General features: G+C 44.8%; 1 protein-coding gene across 2 annotated transcripts in view; it reads left to right on the plus strand.

Annotated features, from left to right (window-relative positions):
• The window catches only part of CA5B (carbonic anhydrase 5B), a 100,829-nt gene that overhangs the window by 47,525 nt on the left and 32,688 nt on the right, over positions 1–20,616 (plus strand). Inside the window, exons 1-2 of one of the 2 annotated variants that reach the window (XM_059158750.1) lie at positions 583–723; positions 11,847–12,041. In XM_059158750.1, coding sequence (XP_059014733.1) covers positions 11,900–12,041 — 142 coding nt within the window. In that variant the 5' untranslated portion in view covers positions 583–723; positions 11,847–11,899. Of the gene's footprint in view, positions 1–582; positions 724–11,846; positions 12,042–20,616 lie in introns of those variants that run through there. The other variant, XM_059158751.1, reaches the window with a different exon arrangement.

Consider the following 20,616-nt stretch of genomic DNA (forward strand, 5'->3'; position numbering starts at 1 on the left):
AAACTGGCTGGAAGCAGTTTCAAATTCGAGTTCAGCTGTGAAAACTGGCTCCAAGAAACTCGGGTAAAGTGGACATGAAAATAACAGGAAGGAACACGGTTGTGTGACTCGTCCAATATTTGCATTTCCCTACTGAGTGACCGGTTCTCAGTCCATTCAATCTTGATGTCTGGTAATGGGAATACCTGAGGAAAGTCATTCTCTAGACCAGGCTCTTAAGCCTGCAGTCTGATTTCACCCGACAAAATGTCGCCAGTGCCCAGTTCCCAGACCCGGGAGTGTTTCTCTAGAGACAAGAGGGGCCGCCCACGAGGCCTCGAAACCCAGCGGCCAAGTCCCGCCTGGTGGGAGGGCGCACTAGGGACTTGGCCCTGCTGGAGGAGCCGGACCTTAGCGGAGCGCTCGGGCATAACCAAGGTGGAAGGCGGGGCCAAGGCGGAGCTCCGAGGCGAGGCCCGGGGGAGGGGGAGTGGCTGTGACGGGGCGGGGGGGCGAGGTCTGGACACCGGCCACAGACAGCTTGGCCTGGAGGGGCGTAAGCCGGGGCGGTCCGCAAGGACGTGAGGGGGCGTGGTCCCGGCCTTGTGGGGCGAGGCTTGGAGGGGGTGTGGCCTGGGCTGTGGGGCGCGAAGACGGGGCGTGGCCACGATGGCCAGGCACACTCGCGGCGGGTCCCCCGGCTAAAGCTAAACGCTGAACTTCGTGCTTTGGAGAAACTTTAAGGTAAGGGCGGGTGGCGGAGTGGAGTGAGGGCCACAGCGGGGGCAGGCCGACTCAGGGAGGACCGGGACCGTCCTCACACAGCCCTGTCACGCCAGGTCTCCGAGCCCGGACAGCTGTTGGTCCTGAGAGTATTACCGGGGTCCCGGCGCGGCATATTGCCCTTCCCCCCCGCCCCCGCAGCCCTCTTCTACTATGGGAGTCACCAACCAGATGGCAGCACCTTCTTGCACTTGCCGGGAAACAGTTGTCTGAGGGAATTTGGGGGTGGGGCGTGAGGGCAGTTCCCTAGGAAGGAGTGTTGCCAGGGGTGGTTGGATGTGAATTAACTCAGGAAACTCCGGTTTGCTGTAGACAGGGGTAGGGACTACAAAATCTGAAATTGCAGTTCCGGAAACCGAGGCGCAGCAAACTGGAACTAACTGGGGTCTGGATTTTATTCCCCCCGTCCCCCACGCCGACTATACCAGGGTCTGTGGACGGAGTCACAACCACCTCCAGGGCAGGGGATCAGCATCGCAGCTGTGTCACGTGGACAAATCTGAGCTTTCTCCATTCTGCAATTACTTCTGGTCTTTTTGTTTTGTGCCCCGCCCCAGAACTGGAGAACAGCTGAAGTACAAATAGTGTCGAGTCTTTGCAGCATTCAGTATTAAATGCTACTACCTTAAGGCTGGTGGCAACTCCTTAATATTAATGTAAGTGCCTTCTCCTCCCCTGTATTGTCCCTGGGAAAATTTGAGAAATACAAGTAAATGTGTACATCTTAATTCGGTTAGAACTTGTTCTCTCCCAGCCTCTGAAAATTAGGTTGCTTTCTGCTTCTCCTTCTTCTTCCTTTACTGCTAATCTGGCCATCTCCTTTTTGTTATTAAAAACCTTGCTGGAGGGTCACCTGGGTGGCTCAGTGGGTTAAAGCCACTGCCTTTGGCTCAGGTCATGATCTCGGGATCCTGGGATGGAGCCCCGCAGTCGGGCTCTCTGCTCCTCGGGGAGCCTGCTTAACAGCTCCCGCCCCGACCGCACAGGGCCACCTGCCTCTCTGCCTACTTGTGATCTCTGTCAAATAATAAATAAAAATTAAAAAAAAAAAAAAACCAACCTTGCTGGAATAAGGAGAGGAATACGCAGATTTCTCATGAGGGAAGCTGCTCCAGACCCTACCCCTTATCTGCCCCTGCACATCCCTCAAAATGGTCACTGTTCACAGATACGTTGGACATGGAAAACCTCTCACTCTCTGGGGCCTTTCTCAGGTAATTTTTATGTCAGAACCAGGGCTGAAATTCGTGGAAAGGCCAAGATCAGCAAGGGCCTGTACACACGTTTCCTGTTCTCCCTGGAGCCAATTAAAAGGTTGTGAGCACTCACAGTTGGGACTCAATAAAGACTGAGTGAGTTGTGAGTGAATGAGTGAGCTTGAATATTTTGGAAATCTGATGGGAAGAGGACATTAATTTCATCTCATTGGCAGCACTGGGGCACTTACCTGCAGCATACAAAACAGCTACCAGAAATACATTTTGAAATCTCTGGGAACCCGGGATTGGGATCATGATCTTGGGGAAGAAGTAGGTGAGAGGAAGCAGCTCAGTTTTCCAGTTGGGACAAGACAGCATAACCTCTGATTTACATTTCAGGGGTTTGCAAAAGACTGGCTTCCTTTGAACTCAGGAGGGGGCGGAAAACAAAAGATCAATCTGATGAGAATCAAGGAATTTTTTTCAGTGTAACTGTAACCTTTAGTTGGAGTACTTTTTTTTTTTTTTTCTGTCTGTTTTGCATATGTATAAATGGCTTAATCAGGCAGAGTTCAAACTACTTTTGAGCCCTGAACAGCACAGGGATTAGGGGCACTAACATCCTGCCCAGTTGAAATTCCACCTGTAACTTGATTCCCCGAAGACATAACTTCTTCTTTTTTTTTTTTTTTTTTTTTTTTAAGATTTTATTCATTTATTTGACAGACAGAGATCACAAGTGGGCAGAGAAGCAGGCAGAGAGAGAGGAGGAAGCAGGGATCATGACCTGAGCCGAAAGCAGAGACTTTAACCCACTGAGCCACCCAGGCGCCCCCCAAAGACATAACTTCTAATAGCCTACCGTTGATCAAAGCCTTACCAATAACATAGTCAATTAACACCTATTTTATATGCTATATGTATCACATACTGTATCCTTACAATAAAGTAAGCGAGAGAAAAGAAAATACGATTAGGAAAATCATATGGAAGAGAAAATACATTTATAATACTGTACTGTACCAATTGGGGAAAAAACCCACCTATAAATGGAGCTGTATTGTTCAAGTTTTAGCTCTACCTGTCATGCAATGAATACATAATTTATGAATGATTCTTTAAAGGCGTTTAGAATTTGTTTCTTTTTTTCACATGTTTCTTGATCTGCAAAACAATGGATAAAGAATATTAGTAAACTCCAAGGACATACATAAATAAGTAGTGATACATAAATACATAAAAGGCATAGAGTACAAAAAAACTTAGCACTCCTGGGCCCATCCAGGCTATGGTCCCATCTTCAAGACAAAAGTAAGAAAGAACAGATTTTCTGTGAAATCTGGTAATGTATGCTAGCAGTTATTTGTTATGTATGATGTTTGATAAACATTATTTATGGTTTTACAAGCTTAGATGTTATGAGATCTATAGGTAGATTTAAATAACCACCTATCAATAAATTATAATTTTAATGTAACAGTGGTTTGGCTTTAGGCTTTAGCATAGATAACCTCATGTATTGCTACAGGTATTATAGCCTAGCATTAGCTAATTTGAGTTTTTGTTTATTTGGATTTTCCTGGAACCTTCCTCACTGCTGACCTTCCATGTTCTGTTCCTTCCTTGATTGTCTTTGATGGCTCCTTCTGTCTCTTGGCCTCCTTGTTCCATTTTGTCAGGCTCCCTCTATACACCTGTTACTCCTGGGTGTGTGTGTGGGGGGGGAGGGTGGGGCTTTTCCTTCTCTCTCTAGCCTCATGACCTCTCCTGATCACCAGATCAGAACTCTCTTCTTCTGCAGGTGCCTGGGTGACTCAGTCATTAGGTGTCTGCCTTCGGCTTGGGTTATGATCCTGCAATCCAGGATCAGGCTCCCTGCTTCTCCCTCTCCCACTCCTCCTGCTTGTCTTTTCTTTCTCGCTGTGTCTCTGTCAAATGAATAAATAAAATCTTAAAAAAAAAAACAAAAAAAACCTCTTTTCAAGACTTTTCCTCTCACTGTCCACTTGGACCTCAATCCGTAGGATTGGCAGGAAGACTCTGTCCTCTTTCCCTTCCCGCCTGCTCCTTTTGCCCGCTTGTTTCTCTCTTCAGGCATTCATCCTCATTCTACCACCAGCATCATCCAGCCGTAAAATCACGGGGTCTTCTTAACAACTACTTCCCTTCTCCCTCCTCCAGCTGAGAGCCAAATCCCATGTTTTTTTTACCAAAATGGCAATCTCTTGAATACGAAGAACATTGATGCATCACTGCTGTCACCCTTTGGTTCAGAGCTTCCTATCGTCTCACTTGGGTTACTGGAATTTCATTTCAGACTCTCGTGCCCAAATCTGACCTGTGGATGTCCCACCCGGAACCTGGCTGCCCAGTGCGGTCCTCATCTCAGTTCACGGCAGCTCCATCCTTCAGTTGACGAGGCCAAGAATCTTCTAGCCATCCTTTACTGCTTTCTTTCACGTCTTACAGGCATTCTCCAAGATAGAGCCAATGCCAAACTTCTCACCACTTCTGCCATGGCATGTTTTGTTCCAAGCCCCTGGATTATCCTGAGGGAGCTCCCTGCTGCTTTCTTGCTTCCTATCCCAGTTGGTTTCCAGTAGGGCAGCCTGAGGGATCTTTCAAAAATATAAATCAGATGGTGTCCCTCCTGTGCTGCCAAAACTCCGTTGTGTCCCGATTTCGCTTAGAGCAGTGGTTTCCAGTCAGAGGCGATTCCCCTTTCCCGGGGACATCTGTGGCATCTGGAGACATTTTTGGTTGTCCCAGTTGGAGGGAGGGTGCCATTGGCATCTAATGGGTAGAGGCCAGGGATGCTGCTAAACATCCTACAACGTATAGACAGCCCCCAAACAGTTACCTGGTCGAATGGTAGTATGTCATCGTTGAGAAACCCTGAGTTGCAGGATAAAACCTTTACAGTGGCCTAGAAATCTACATGATCTGGCATCCATGACCTCTCCACCTTCTCTCCTACTGCCCTCCTCCTAGTGCACTCTATTCCTACCATCCTGCCTCCTTACTTTCCCCTTGTGTGTGCCAGGCACGCTCCCACCTCAGGGTCTTTGCACAGACAATTCCCTCTTCCTAGAGTACCCTTCCTCCTGACAGCCCTATTACTAATTCGTTCATTTCCTTCAGTCTGTTGCTCAAATCTCACCTTCTCCGTAAGGCCTTCTTTGAGCAGCTTATTTTAAATGCAACGCCTCTTTCCTGGTGGCACTCCAAATTTACCTTATTCTGCTCTATTTTTCACTGAGTATATTATAATGTGATTGTCAGTACAAGTGATTTACATATTACACTGCTGTTAATTGTCTGTCTTCCCCAGTAGAATGTAAGTTCCACGAGGGTAGGGACTTGGTTTTATCCCCCCTAATGATCCTAGAACAATGCCTGGCATTTAATAGATGTTTGATTGCTGTCCTGATGAATGAAAGGATAAAAGAATGATGGACTGAATGAAGGATGGTTGAAGGAACGTCCTTGTCACTGACCTTCCCAGCTCCACTCTGCACACTCTGTTCCCTCCTGTGCTGTGCACATGGGGTCATCAGAAACCTTCCTGTGTTTATGGAATAATACCTGAGGGTCTTCCGGTCCCTTGGAAATCGGTATTCAAGTTAATCTCAAATCCCCATCCGGTCCAACCTTCCATTGCAGCCCCCGGGCATCTGGCGGCTGGTGCCTTGACAAATATTCATAACAGACTTGGGATGATGAGAAGCTCAGATACACTTGGCATTGTTATAAAGCAGGATTTTTTTTGTCTCAACACACAAGACGTTATCTTCAGAGTCTTTGTCCACTGCAGTAAGGTCAGCAGCATTCTTAGGGGACAGACAGAGGTCCAGATCTCCACACCATGACATGTAGTCCCACTATTGGGTGAGTTTTGTGAAGGAGGAGGAAGGAGAGGGGGAGGTGATGTCAGGCCACCTGGCCCTAGAGAGTCACTCTGGCAGGAGACATTTTCTCTGGGCCAGGTGTCATCAGCCACTGACCTCAGCATTGTGCACAGCCAGCGTGACTGGAGTGCCCCACAGTCCCCCAAGGCATGACCATAGCCCTGGCTCTCCATGGAGCTTGGCCAAGGATCAGTCCCCCAGACTTCTCTGGCAGCATGCTAATGCGCCTCAAATCCCCGCAGAGCCCTTTATGCAGGGCCAAGTGCATGCCCACTCGACTGTACAACTCCTTTGGCAATTAGGCATGCCTTCGGCTGTGTCTTACTACAGCTTTCCCTTTGAAGGACAAACCAGCATGTCCCATCTTTTGAGTGTATGTTGTACTTGTCATTGTCCTACTGGGAATTACTAAGTCTCTTTTTCCATCTAGATTGTAAGCAAGAAAGAAGTCCTTTCCCACATCTCTGTCAACCTCCCTCTCACACTGGGATTATTGAATAAACCCAAAGTTCTGCCTTTCAACCCTAATTGTCCTCTCTAGCCTTGACTTCTACTAAACACCCCCACCTCCCCAAATGTCCTCATAATCCCTGACATTACCCCCCCTCTGTCTTTCTTTCTTTCTTTCTTTCTTAAGATTTTATTTATTTGGCAGACAGAGATCACAAGTAGGCAGAGAGGCAGGCAGAGAGAGAGCGAGGGAGAAGCAGGTTCCCCATAGAGCAGAGAACTGGATGCGGGGCTTGATCCCAAGACCCTGGGATCATGACCTGAGCAGAAAGCAGAGGCTTTAACCCACTGAACCACCCAGGTGCCCCATGTCTCTCTACCTTTCTTCCTCCTATTAAAATTGTCTCTCTCTTAATGACACATGGTTCAGATGCTGCCACCCCTCCTGAAACTTAGAGCCTCAGCCCTCTGTGTTCTCATTGAATTAAGTCAGAGCTGTCATCATATCTGGCTTTGATTAAGAAGTATTTGTTTAATTATGCTACGTGCAATAAGCCAGACTCAGAGGGAAAATATTGTATGAGTCCACTTACATGAAGTATCCAGAATAGGCAAATACATAGGCAGAAATTAGAACCATGGTTGCTGGGGGCTGGTGGGAGGGGGAATGGGAAGGTTTTCGTTGAACGTGTATAGAGTTTATGTTGGGGATGATGAAAAAGTTTGGGGTATAGATACTGGTGATGGTTACACAACATCGTGAATGTATTTCATGCCAACAAATTGTACGTTTGAAAAGGTTACAATGATAAATATTATGTGCATTTTGCCATATTAGAAAGAGGTAACTAAAAACACCAGAAAGGTTACTGGTTTCATAGTTTTTTAATAGATTGCAAGCTTGTGAGGATAGGGAGAAAACGTGATTTTTTCATCTTCCTCCAGCCCAGTGCTTTGCATGAGATAATCATTCATTATTGCTTCAATTCAGGGATGGAAGTCAGTGGAAAGAAGCACAGAATTGAAGCAAGGTTTCCCCATACCTCTTAGCAGTTTTTTAAAATTTCATTTTATTATCAAATTGATTTTATCAAAAAGGACCCTCTGCCGTTGAAATTGTTTGATTGTATTATCTCAGAAAGAAAACGAAAAACATGAAATTAAAAATTGTCCCAAACAGCTTTCTGTTTTCTCAGTGTTTGCATTTCAAGCATGGGAAGTTTTAGCAAACTCAATTTGAATAATAATAACTTTCGTTGATACAACACTTACCGGCTCTTTCTGGGAGCTTTCTCAGCCCTTAGACCATCTGAAGTCACAGAAAGTGTTCAAGGTCTTGTACAGTGTTACTGCACAGGTGTTTCTTATGCTCCTCTGCTTCTGGATTCTTTCTTGTGTAAGATGAAGGGTGCACATTAAGCTTCACTCTTAAATATTTCAGTTCGTATAATCCTTTAACTCTGCTGATCTGCAATTGTAATTATACAGTTTCATGCTGCACATAGTCATACAAGTTAGAAAGAAGCATAAAGTTCTTGCTGTGAGCTCTCATCCAGGATTAGGGTGGAGAGATCAAGAGAGAAGTGAAATGTTTACATGAAGGAGTAGGTGGGCTCTGAGAATGTATCAGGTTACTGGGCCTTTTGCTGTGTTTTTAATTTTGGAAAATTAATAGTTTTCATATTCTGTTCATAAACTATCACCAGAGGCTGTTTCCTACAGATAATTTTTATGGAGAAGAAACTCTAAGTTAATTTGGAGATATATTCTTCTGGGAAATAATCATGGATAAGTTTCTTTCTTTCTTTTTTTTTTTTTTTCCTATTTATTTGACAGAGAGAGATCACAAGCAGGCAGAGAGGCAGGTGGAAGCAGGCTCCCTGCTGAGCAGAGAGCCAGGATGCGGATGCGGGGCTCAATCCCAGGACTCTGAGACCATGACCTGAGCCGAAGGCAGAGGCTTAACCCACTGAGCCACTCAGGTGCCCCCATGGATAAGTTTCTTAGATGTCTGTCCTTTCCTTCAAAGTCTCACAGAGAGGGGAAGTAGGAGGGAGGATATAAATCAAACATGCTTGGCCACCAAAAAGTAATTATTGAAATAAAGTGTAGGGTACTTAAGTGGTTTTATTATATTTATTTCCACTGTTTGTTCAAATTTGAAGTTTGCCAAAATAAAAAAATTAAGGGAAGAAAGGAAATAGATTCTGAAATGAGGTAGCCAATGGTCTATTATTCCTTAAGCCTGCTCAGTTATTTCAGTTAATGAAGGTATTTGAAAATGAGGGACTTTTATTTGGCTCAAGGTCTGTCGGGATAATATCTTCAGGGACACCTGCGTGGCTCAGATGGTTGGGCGTCTGCCTTCAGCTTGGGTGGTGATCTCCAGGTCCTGGGATCGAGCTCCATGTCAGGCTCCCAACTCAGCCAGGAGTCTGCTTCTCCCTCTCCAACGTTTTTGTGCTCTCTCTCTCTCTCAAGTGAATAAATAAAATCTTAAAAAAAAAAAAAAAAAGATAATATCTTGAAAGTTTATTAGCAATCTATATTTGAAATCCTGAGTCAGACTTTTGGATATCTTAAGTAAGGTCCATATTGACATATGCCCCAAATTGTATATATACATAGGGACACCTGGGTGACTCAGTTGGTTAAGGGTCTACCTTCCACTCAGGTCATGATCTTGGGGTCCTGGGATTGAGTCCCGCATCTGGCTCCTTGCTCAGTGGGGAGCCTGCTTCTCCCTCTGGCTACCGCTCCCCCTGCTTGTGCTCTCGCTCTCTCTCTCTCTCTGACAAATAAGTAAAATCTTCAAAACGAAACAAAATGTATATACATAAGAACACATATAAAACTAAAGTGATTTTTAACTTGGTTCGAGAATTTGTGGTGTCTCTTGGCAATGCAGGCATAATTTAGGCGCCCTTGGTCTAGGGACCACAGGTCGGGAGCTAGGCCGGACGGTCTGGAGCCTCCGTGGGATCTGGAACTTTCGACAGTCCCTTTAATGTGGTGACTGTGCATTTTTGCTCCCTGGGTTGTGTGTTCACTGGCAAAGTGATGCATACAACAGAGTGCGTGGCACCAGGCCTCAAGGCTGGCTTCTTGCCACAGTTCTCTTGGCAGTCCTTGTCCCGTGTTGCTGGTTATAAAGGGTTCTGCCTGGAGCCCTCATTTGTTCCTTCCAGGGCAGTAGTAGGAAGAAGCTGCTTCCTGCTTTCAGTGGACACAGCCCAGGTGTGATTTTTTGTTCTCTCCTTTCCCTTAGATGTAGCCTTCTCATCCGTAGCTCAGATCTAGCAGGGTCAAGGGCACCAATACAGAGAAGAAGAGCTCGTTCACAGCCAATGACAAGCAGTGAAGTACATGGAGAGAGGGAAGGGTGACCTGAGAACATTTGCTTCTGCTTAGCATTGCTAAGGATCATAATTTCTCTTTTTGTGACTTTGGGCCCCTCTCCTCCCCCGGCCACCACTGTCAGACAGTTGAGTGGCCTCTGATAGGCCGAAGGCAGACTCTGAGGAGTCCTGGATGGTTTCCTTTGCCATATGATGTGCATTTCCAGAGGCTTCAAAGGGGAGAAACTAATGGCCTACCTGCAAGGTAGAGTTCATGCCTTGTTCCGTTTTGCATGGCAGCACCCAACATGGTTCCCAGAACAAAGGAAATGACAATGAGCGTTGAAATGCAAACATTTGGGGCGCCTGGGTGGCTCAGTGGGTTAAAGCCTCTGCCTTGGTCCTGGTCTTGATCCCAGGGTCCCCGCAGGGAGCCTGCTTCCTCCTCTCTGTCTGCCTCTCTGTTTACTTGTGATCTCTCTCTGTCAAATAAATAAAGAAAATCTTAGAAAAAAAAAGGAAATACAAACGTTTACTGGCAGAATTCCCATCCCTGTGATGCTAGCTTAGATTTGTCTTTGGGTCTGGTCCTCCTTCAGATCCGGTGGAGGTTTAGGGGCCTCCAGATCTTACAGGGAGGGGTATGAGGCCCTCGTCTGCAATGGCAAGCGCTGAAAAGTGTTTCGGAAGTGTGAAGGACCCCACAACTGGGTGGGGGAGGCATCTAGGAAGAGCCTTTCATATGGAGCAGGAAGGGCTGGCAATCACTTCCCAGTCTGGAGTTCTGGAAATCGGGATCCTCATCTCCGTCACCAGGGAAATGAGCCTAGGTCACCGAGCCAGGCAGCGTGTCCCTGAGAGATGCAGCTGTGACAGAGACAGACCGGGTCCAAGCGCCACGGGGCTGGGTGGCTGGGGAGGGGGCGTCATCAAGTACCTTCTGGATCAGGTGTGGGGCTGCAGGAGGCGCCCTGAGCGGGGTGAAGAGGGCGCTGGGCTCTCCCAGTTAGTGGTGAGCGCAGGGGCAGGGGAGGCTTCTAGGAAGGGATGCTGGAGAGGAAGACCCAAGGTGGGGGGAGGCATTCCCCAGGCACAGGGGGAGGAGGAGGAGGGGTCCAGGGAAGGAGGAGCATCTGCACAAGCCCTGAGACCAGGGGGCGCTTGGGGAGTGGGAAGAACCAAAGGCCGTGGGGCTGGTGTGCAGGCAGGAGCAAGGGGTGGACTGAGGCTGCGAGGTCAGCGCCATGGTACTCAGCCAGGCGGCCGGACCTCCCTCAGGGGTGCCCAGATGGTGTCCCTATTGGCTGCCAGGAGGCATCTCAAGTGATGACTCCAAACACTTTGAAATCGACACTGGAGTGAAGGTATAGTCAGGAAAAGAAAGTTGTTTTGTTTCTGACCTTGTTTGCTCACTTGGTACCGGGATAGGAATTTTCAGGAAAAGTGGATGTAGCATTACTGGGCAGGGGTGGCAGGAAAGAGTCAGTGAAAGTTAATATTGCAATTTCTGAACACTCTGGAAAGCATTGTTTCCTGAGACCTTCACTTGGAACACGAGAGGGGTAGAGAGGTCATCAGGGCAGTCATAAATGAATATTCATGTTGGACCTACTTGCAGATTAGTTCAGGATTAACCTCCATTTCCCCATGACCAAGGGATACAGTGTTATACCTGAAACTGCAGAGAGTCACAGAGCATTTAAGCTTAGATTTCAAAACCACTCAGGAGTATTTTGACAGGATGGATCCTTGTGTTTTTTTAAAACCATCCAGATACAGATTGATTTTTTTTTTTTTTTTAAACCCAGAAGCGTTAATCTTCAGTTTCTTCTTACGTGTAAATAACCTGCTGGATATCGAATTTGGATTTCAGGAAGTACATGTTCTTTTAATTTTAAGAAACTACTATAAACAGTCTTCTCATTCTGGGCCTCTAATATTTGCCAGCCTTAAAGAAAGGCAGGGCTCCTGAGTCAGTCTTCCAAATCCTGCCAATGAGGTGACGAATGAATTTGAGGAAGAGGAGTGGATAAAGTATTGAGTCATTCCCCCTCCACCCCCCCCAGCCCCAGCCCCAGCCCTGCCGTGTGGACGGATCGTCTGCGTGCGGTTGTCCCGCTTGGAGCTTTCCACCCGACGGTCGGTCTCCGTTGCTCACAGCTTTGCCTCCTCTGTCCTCCTGCTTCTAGGTTATCAGGTTCCTGCAAGTCATCCGGGGCCCGGTCCGGATTCCAGGCTAAACATGGTGGTGATGAGTAGCCTTAGGGTCATTCTTCAAGCCTCTCCATGCAAGTTACTGTGGAGAAGATTCCAGACCCCCAGGTTCGTGCCAGCAAGGCCCTGCAGCCTCTACACCTGCACATACAAAAGCCGGAACCGAGCCCGTGAGTACACTGCCGCCTTATGGAGAGCAAGAGGTGGGGGCGTCTGGGGGGGGCGCAGTCGCTGAAGTGGCCGACTCTTGGTGTCGGCTCAGGTCATGGTCTCGGGGTCGTGAGATGGAGCCCCGCGTCAGCTCCACACTCAGCTTGGAGTCTGCTTGAGAGTCTCTCTCCCTCTGCCCTACCTCCCTCCCCGCCTCTGCCAGCCCTGCTGGCCCGTGGTCTCTCAAATAAATACGTGTTTAAAAATAGAGTGCGCGAGAGACTTGGTGCGATATGACAGTCACATGTGTCCTGTGTTTACCTATATGGTGCCAGTGGCATTCCAGAGTGGGACTGTGTGCCTTCAGAACTGTGAGAATAACTACTGGTTTCTGTTTCTCTTCTAAAATAAACGTGGAAAATTCTATTTCCCCGGGTTTGTTGACATAGACTTGCCACCTGACATCATGTAGGTCGAAGGTGTGCAATGTGCTGATTTGATATGCATATATGTTGCGAAATGATTTCCATAATAAGGTTTGGAAAGACCTTTTCTTGACTGATTTTAACATGTTAAAATGATGTCATGCAGGGCCACCTAGGTCTCTCTGTCAGTTAAGTGTCTGCCTTCTGCTCAGGTCATGATCCCAGGGTCCTGGGTTTGAGCCCTGTATTGGGCTTCTTTTTTTTTTTTTAAGATTTTATTTATCCATTTTGAGAGAGAGTGCATTAGAGGGGAGAAGGTCAGAGGGAGAAGCAGACTCCCCATGGAGCTGGGAGCCTGATGGGGGACTCGATCCCACGACTCCAGGATCATGACCTGAGCCAAAGGCAGTCACTTAACCAACTGAGCCACCCAGGTGCCCCTGTATTGGGCTTCTTGCTCAGCAGGGAGCCTGGTTCTACCTCTCCCTCTGCCTGCCACTCTGCCTACTTGTGCTCTCTCTATCTCTCTGTCAAGTGAAAACAAAAACAAAAACAAACCAAACTTCACAAAAGTAAAAATGATGCCATGCAGAAATAGGGCAAGAGAGGTGTCTCAGTTTCAAATACTATGAAACCCCTTCTGTACTATTCTTGTTGACGTTGATCCACAGACGGCCAGTTATTTCTGCGAGTCTTAACGTTCTGGAAGTTGCATGTTAATGTTTGTAAGCAGGTCAGTAGCTTCACACTCTGGAGTGTTCTTTCTCAAGTCACAAATTGTAGGGTTCATTCTCTTCGACCAGCTTAGCAGTGTGAGCACTGCTGTAGACGCAGCATATGGAGCGAGGCAGCCGATGGCCTTTCCTGAACGCTTCTGCATCTCGTTCCCCTCCTGAGGTACCAGTCCCCTGCCCCGTCCCTACAGTGCAGCAGTTGTCCAGCGAGGCACTGCTGACATGGGGGGGAGGGTGGGGGTGTCATTCTGTGTTGTTGCTGGTGTAGTGCACACTGTAGGGTGATTAACAGCATCCCTGCCAAGTACCCACTAGATGACCATTGTATCCCCACCCAGTTGTAACAACCACAAATCTCAGTAGACATTACCAAATGGGCTCTGGGGGCACAAAACTGCCCCTGCTTAAGAATCAGTGGGAAGAGGATGGTTAAGCGTCTGCCTTTGGCTCAGGTCATGATCCCAGGGTGCTGAGATCGAATCCTACATGGGGTTCCTTGCTCAGCAGGGAGCCTGCTTCTCCCCCTGCTTGTGCTCTCTCTTTCTGACAAATAAATAAATAAATAAATAAATAAATATCTTTTTAAAAAAAGAAATCAGTGAGATGATAGAAGAGAATAATGTTTTGTTTTGTTTTGTTTTGTTTTGTTTTGTTTTGTGGAGAGATGAATTTGAATTTGTGTGGAGAGATAAAAATGGCTGAGTACATTGTTAAAGAGGAATTTTTCATATTTTCCATTATTGTAAAGAATTGACAAGAGTTTTCATGTTGCCTTCCTTCCGGGTCTAAGTTTCTCCACTTTTTCTCTTTGGATTTGCTCTCTTCTGATTTTATATGCACATAATAAAAAAGGAAGAAGGTAAGAAAGGAATGCTTTCACTTAGTAGTGCTAATTGAGCTAAATCCAAGGAGTTGAAACTGCTCCACAAATACATTTTTATTATACATTTACTTTGTTTCCTCCAACAATGACAATGTTCTCATTCAAATGAACTTGTCTGAGCATAGTAAATTTCTGGTTGCTGGGTGTGGCTTCCTACCAACAGACCCACATCCTACCAGGACTGGCTTGTTTTCAACACTGGCATTTTGTGGTCTGAGGCTTAAAATGGAAAAAATTAGTCATGTTCGTGTAGTTACTGAAGTTTTACTTTTTTTTTTCTTTAACAGAGAGTTGAAAGTTAAAGGGCTAAAATCCAACATAACGAATGTCTTTAGGGTAGTTTGCTTGTTCTAGTGCTGACTGAAACAAAAAATGGTGGCTCGGGGAGATGTGCTCTTTTTGTGATTAATTTTTCACATCAGATGTTCTTGTTTTTAAGTTACTAAGGATAACAGGTGACAGTCGTGATTTGATTTCACTTTTGGCATGTCGCACCAGCCTCCTGCTTTTCGCTGGGGAGAATTTATGGTCTCTGCTGTCCTGAGCTACTGAGCATTTCCTGTTGCTAAATTCCAGACCTCCTGCTGATCGGTTGTAAAGACAGTAGCAGTAAAGACAGTACACATCTCATCGCATCTGGCAACTTACTACCCCAGCAGAAGGCCCATTGTGTAGTTGTGATCCAGAACAACCCAAGACCTTTGAGGGTTAGAATAGATAACCTAGAAAGTCCTTCGCTTGTGCCTGCCACTCGGTGAGGACAGTGCTGGCAGGTCCTTCTAGCGCTAGGCTTATCACCGTCACGGTCTTTATCGTCGTCACAGGCTCAGTGCCTCCCTCAGATGCTTGGACATTGTTCAGATGGGGTTAAGGAGGATGAGGAGTAGAGGAAGTGGGAAGATATGGCCGATTCCGAAAGCGGCATTTCCCTAGAGCCTGTCTGTGCTCTGTGCCTCACCTCAGTCTCTGCTCCCCGCCTCCCGGGGAAGCATTGTCTGTCCACTCAGATGCCTGTTTGCTGTTATCTCCAGTAGCAGACGGTGTTGACAGTCTTAACTTGATTTGTAAAATGACAAAATAAAGATAAAAGCCTGCACCTGTTACCCAAGATGAAAATAAAATCAAATTCGCTTAATACATCTTCTACGGAAATTTATTTTAATTGTCACATAAACAATTTAGGGTTAGAGTAGATCAGGAAACAAAGGCAAAGAGTCAACAATAAGAAAATCTAATTTAAAAAAGAAATGGATGAGGGTCCATACTTAGCAGACACCTGAGCAAAGAAGATCTATAGATGGCAAGTAAGAGTATAAAATGATGCGCTACTATGTGTTCTGTGATCAGGGAAATACAAATTAAAACATCGTTAAGATTGGGGCGCCTGGGTGGCTCAGTGGATTAAGCCGCTGCCTTCGGCTCAGGTCATGATCTCAGGGTCCTGGGATCGAGTCCCGCATTGGGCTCTCTGCTCAGCAGGGAGCCTGCTTCCCTCTCTCTCTCTCTCTCTCTCTCTGGCTGCCTCTCTGTCTACTTGTGATTTCTCTCTGTCAAATAAATAAATTAAAAAAAAAAAAAAAAACACATCGTTAAGATATCACCACATACCTGTTACAGTGGCCAAATTCCAGAACATGGGCAACACCAAGTGGTTATGAGGATGTGGAGCACCAGGAACTCTTACTTATTACTGGTGAAAATGCAAAATGGTACCGCCACTTTGGAAGATAACTGGGCAGTTTTCCTCCAGAACAAAATGTATCCTTGCCATACAACCCAGCAATCATATTCCTTGGTATTTACCCAGCATTGTCGAAAACTTATGTCTTCACGAGAATCTGCACATGGCTACTTATAGCAGCTTTATTCATAATTGCCAAAACATGGAAGCAGCCAAGATGTCCTTCAGTAGATGAATGGATACCTTAACTATGGCATAAAGAGACAATGGAATTTTGTACCTCACTGAAAAGAAATGAGCTAGAAAGCCATGAAAAGAAATGTAGGAATCTTAAATGGGTATTAGTAAGTGAAAGAAACCAATCTGAAAAGCCTGTGTACCCAACTAAATGACATTCTGGAAAAGGCAAATGGAGACAGGGAAAAGATCAGTGGTGGCCATGTGTTAGAGTACAGGGAGGGATGAATAGGTGGAGCCCCTGATTTTTAGAGTAATGAAAATACTCTGTGTATTATGATGGGTACAGATCAGTATACATTTGTCCAAACCTATGGAATATATAACATCAAGAGTGAACCACGATGTAAACTCTGGACTTTGGGTGTTATGTGTCAGTGTAGGTTCATGAACTATAACAACTGTCTTCTCTGGTTGGGGCTGTTGATAATGGGGAATGCTGCATGTGTGGGGACATGGTTTCCCATTTGGGAAACCAATGTACCTTAAATAAATTAATGTATAAATAAAGTCTTAAACAATTAAGCAGGAAGGGTGCCTGGGTGGCTCAGTCGGTAGGGTGTTTAACTTCAGCCTGGGTCATGATCTCAGGGACCTGAGATTGGGCTTCATGTTGGGCTCCCTGCTTAGTGGGGAGTCTGCTTCTTTCTCTCCCTTTGCCCCTTCTCCTTGCTCATGTATGCCCTCTCTCTAATAAATAAATAAAATCTTAAAAAAAAAAATTAAACGCAAGATCTTAGACCATGACAAAATTTAAGAATGTTAATTCTTAATTGAATTAAATACAAAGAATATCATCTAGAATTGAAAAGGTACATATTTGCTATTTGTTATTATTTCATTGATTCTTATTGTTCATGATCTCCGCTTTTAGATGGAAGAGAATTTTTTTTTTTTAAGCACAATGTGGAATCGAATGGCACTGTATAAAATCTAGCCACTAGTCCTATGTGTTTATTTTCATGTAAATATAAATTTATTAAAATGGTATAGCTACATGTTGCTAGCACTCACCATATTGAAAATTTCCATCATCAGAGAAAGTTGTATTTGACAGGACTGGTGTGTATTATAACTGAAATGTGTTAGAAAGTTGTTCTGTTTTTTCTCCAATTAATTTTGAAGGACGAAAATCCTCGAGAATATTAGTATTAAATAGTCTGTTTTGCAGTATCTTCCCAAGAACTCTGGTAATCCCAAAGTAATATAGATTCAGGATGTATCAGACCAAGTCTCTCATTAGCATTCAAATAACCTTGAGAAACTGTAGGCTGATAAAGAGCCCCTAGAATTGTATTAATAGCTTCAGAGGTGTCAGCAGCAGCAAGGAGCTAACAAAAAAACCCGGGAACTGTGGGCTCTAGTCTCCTATGCTGATAACTGTGTGTGTGTGTGTGTGTGTGTGTGTGCGCGCGCGTGCACGCTGTGGTTACCTGGGCTCGGCATCAAAGTACCTCTTACAGCCCTCGTGCACTGAGAAGACATTTGGTCACTCTGTGATCATCCTTAACAATGTCATATGAGAGGGGGCTGTCACTGCTGGGCCTTAGGCCTACTAGGGTGGTCTTTAGTTCGATGCTGAAATCACACATCTCGAGAGAAAGGACAGGAACAGGGCAAGGCACGGGAGAAAAAGCCAGTGAGGGTATAGAACAACTATGTCCAGTGGATAAATAACGTGAGCCACCGATATGAGCCATATAGGCAAGTCTGTGTTTTCCAACAACCACATTTTAGAAAGAACAAATAATATGTGAATTGCATCTCAAAATGAGGAAATTAATTCTAATACAGCAAATACATAGGTAAAATATAGTAAATAGGCAAAATTATTTTTACCAATCTGTTTGTTGGGGAGGAAGAATATTTAACCCAGCATCGCCCCAATATTCTTACTTTAACATGAGATGAATATAAGAATTATAAACAAAATATTTTACATTCTTTGTTTTGTGCTTAGTCTTTAGGTCCCTAGGTGTTTTACATTTATACCAGAGCTCAATTTAAATAGTCACAGAGGGTGAGTGGCTACCTTATGAGGCAGTGGAGGTAGAGAGAATAGAGGGATGGATGAAGGGGTGCTTACTGTAGTGTAGGGTTGTCTGGGAAGGGGATGGAAGTGAGCTTGAGGGCATGTAGGATTTTGAGAAATGCGAGCGAAATGGATAGATGTGATCACGTGAACTACTGGGAAGGAAGAATTTCCTCTATCCTGCAAGGTCTTTCTGGCTGGAGTAAGAATCAAAATGGCCTGAGACAGATTAACAGGAGAAAATAAAACTTAATAGCATATGTAAGGGGAATCCACATGGAAATGGATATTCGGAGGACAGTGAGGCAACATGAGGCTTATATTGAGCTGTAGAGAAGGGTGGGGGTCTGTGGATACAAAGGGAAGGAAGACTGTTATCAGGAAGGTGAGAGGAGATGTTTGGAAAACGGAGGTTACCCTCTTGAGCCACTCAGGGGCTCCTCTATTTTTGATGTTTTGAGGAACCTGCATACTGTCTTCCACAGTGGCTGCACTAGTGTGTACTCCCACCAACACTGCATAGGGTTCCTCTTTCTCCATATCCTCGCCAACACCTGTTGTTTCTTATGTTGTTGATTTTAGCCATTTTGACAGGTGTGAGGTGAAATCTCATCGTAGTTTTGATTTGCATTTCCCTGCTGATGAGTGATGTGAAGCATCTTTTCATGTGTCTGTTGGCCATCTGGATGTCTTCTTTGGAGAAATGTCTGTTCATGTCTTCTGCCTATTTTTTAGTTGGATTTGGGGAGGTTTAGGTATTCAGTTGTATAAGTTCTTTATATATTTTGGATACTAAGCCTTTATCATACGTGTCATTTGCAAAATATCTTATCTCATTCCGTAAGTAGGTTGCCTTTTAGTTTTGTGATCATTTCCTTTGCTATTCAGAAGATTTTTATTTGTGTAGTCCCAATAGCTTATTTTTGCTTTTATTTCCCTTGCCTCAGGAGACACATCTAGAAAAATACTGCTTCAGTGGATGTCAGAGGAATTAGTCTATGCTCTCTTCTAGGATTTTTTTATGATTTCAGATCTCACACTTAGGTCTTTTAGTCCATTCTGAGTTTATTTTGGGGTGTGGTGTGAGAAAGTGGTCCAGTTTCATTCTTCTGCATGTAGCTGACCAGTTTCCCAACACCATTTGTTGAAGAGGCTGTCTGTTCCCCATTGCATATTCTTTCCAGCTTTGTTGAAGATTAATTGACCAGATAAGCATGGGTTTATTTCTGAGCTCTCCTTTCTGTTCCATTATCTATGTGTGTCATGTTGTGCCAGTGCCATACTGTTTGGATTACACAGCTTTGTAGTATATCTTGCAATCTGGAATTGTGATACCTCCAGCTTCGTTCTTCCTTTTCAAAATTGCTTTGGCTCTTTGGGGTCTTTTGTGATCCCATGCTCATTTTAGGATTATTTGTTTTAGTTCTGTGAAAAGTGTTGGTATGTTGATAGGGATGACATTAAATGTGAAGATTGCTTTGGGTGGTATAGACATTTTAAGAATATTTCTTCTTGGGTGCCTGGGTGGCTCAGTGGGTTAGGCCACTGCCTTCGGCTCAGGTCATGATCTCAGGGTCCTGGGATCGAGTCCCGCATCGGGTTCTCTGCTCAGCAGGGAGCCTGCTTCCCTCTCTCTCTCTCTGCCTGCCTCTCTGTCTACTTGTGATCTCTCTCTGTAAAATAAATAAATAAAATCTTAAAAAAAAAATATTTCTTCTTCCTGAATTTCTAGATTGAACTTTTAACAGCCACAAGGCCAGAAACCGAGCCAAAATTTGCACCAGATACCTGCCAGACTTTGTCAGCAATACCTATAGATGTGGGTGAATTCTTTCCTTCTCGAGTTTCTCCAAATATCCTGAGGTTAATCAAGGTAATAGGCTGATACTTCCAGGGGTTTTTTATTAATTCCGTAAAGCCATTCTTAGTTCCTTAATGCTATCTGGTCATATCTGTATCTATCCAGGTCTCAAATATGGCATTCTTTTTTTTTTTTTTAAGATTTTATTTATTTATTTGACAGAGATCACAAATAGGCAGAGAGGCAGGCAGAGAGAGAGAGGGGGAAGCAGGCTCCCTGCTGAGCAGAGAGCCCAATGTGGGGCTCGATCCCAGGACCCTGAGATCATGACCTGAGCTGAAGGCAGAAGCTTAACCCACTGAGCCACCCAGGAGCCCCTCAAATATGACATTCTGTTCAAGGCCTTGGTTACAAAACCAGTTCTTTCCATTGCTTCCTATTACAAGGAGAACAGATTCTTACTGAATTTATGAAAATAAATATACTGCCATTAAAATAAAAGAATTCTTACTGAGTTTCTGAATTCTGGAGGGTTCAGATAGGGAGAAAAGATAAATGTTTCAAAACTGCTTATAATGGTATAATTTGTCAAACTATTACAGGTCACCTAGCTTAAGAGAAAAGATTTCCTTAATTTCAAAAAAGAAACCATTTTTAAAAGTTGGAAATGTTTTAAACAAAAGTCACAAAAATTATAATCATCATCCTCAGTTCATTTAGTCCCATGTTTTTGTTTTGCTTGAATCCAGTTTTTCCACTAGTTTTAGAAATTCTTACCTAGACAGTTTTATGATATTAAGGT

The sequence above is a fragment of the Mustela lutreola genome, chromosome X, assembly GCF_030435805.1.
Source record: "Mustela lutreola isolate mMusLut2 chromosome X, mMusLut2.pri, whole genome shotgun sequence".
NCBI classification, from domain to species: domain Eukaryota; kingdom Metazoa; phylum Chordata; class Mammalia; order Carnivora; family Mustelidae; genus Mustela; species Mustela lutreola.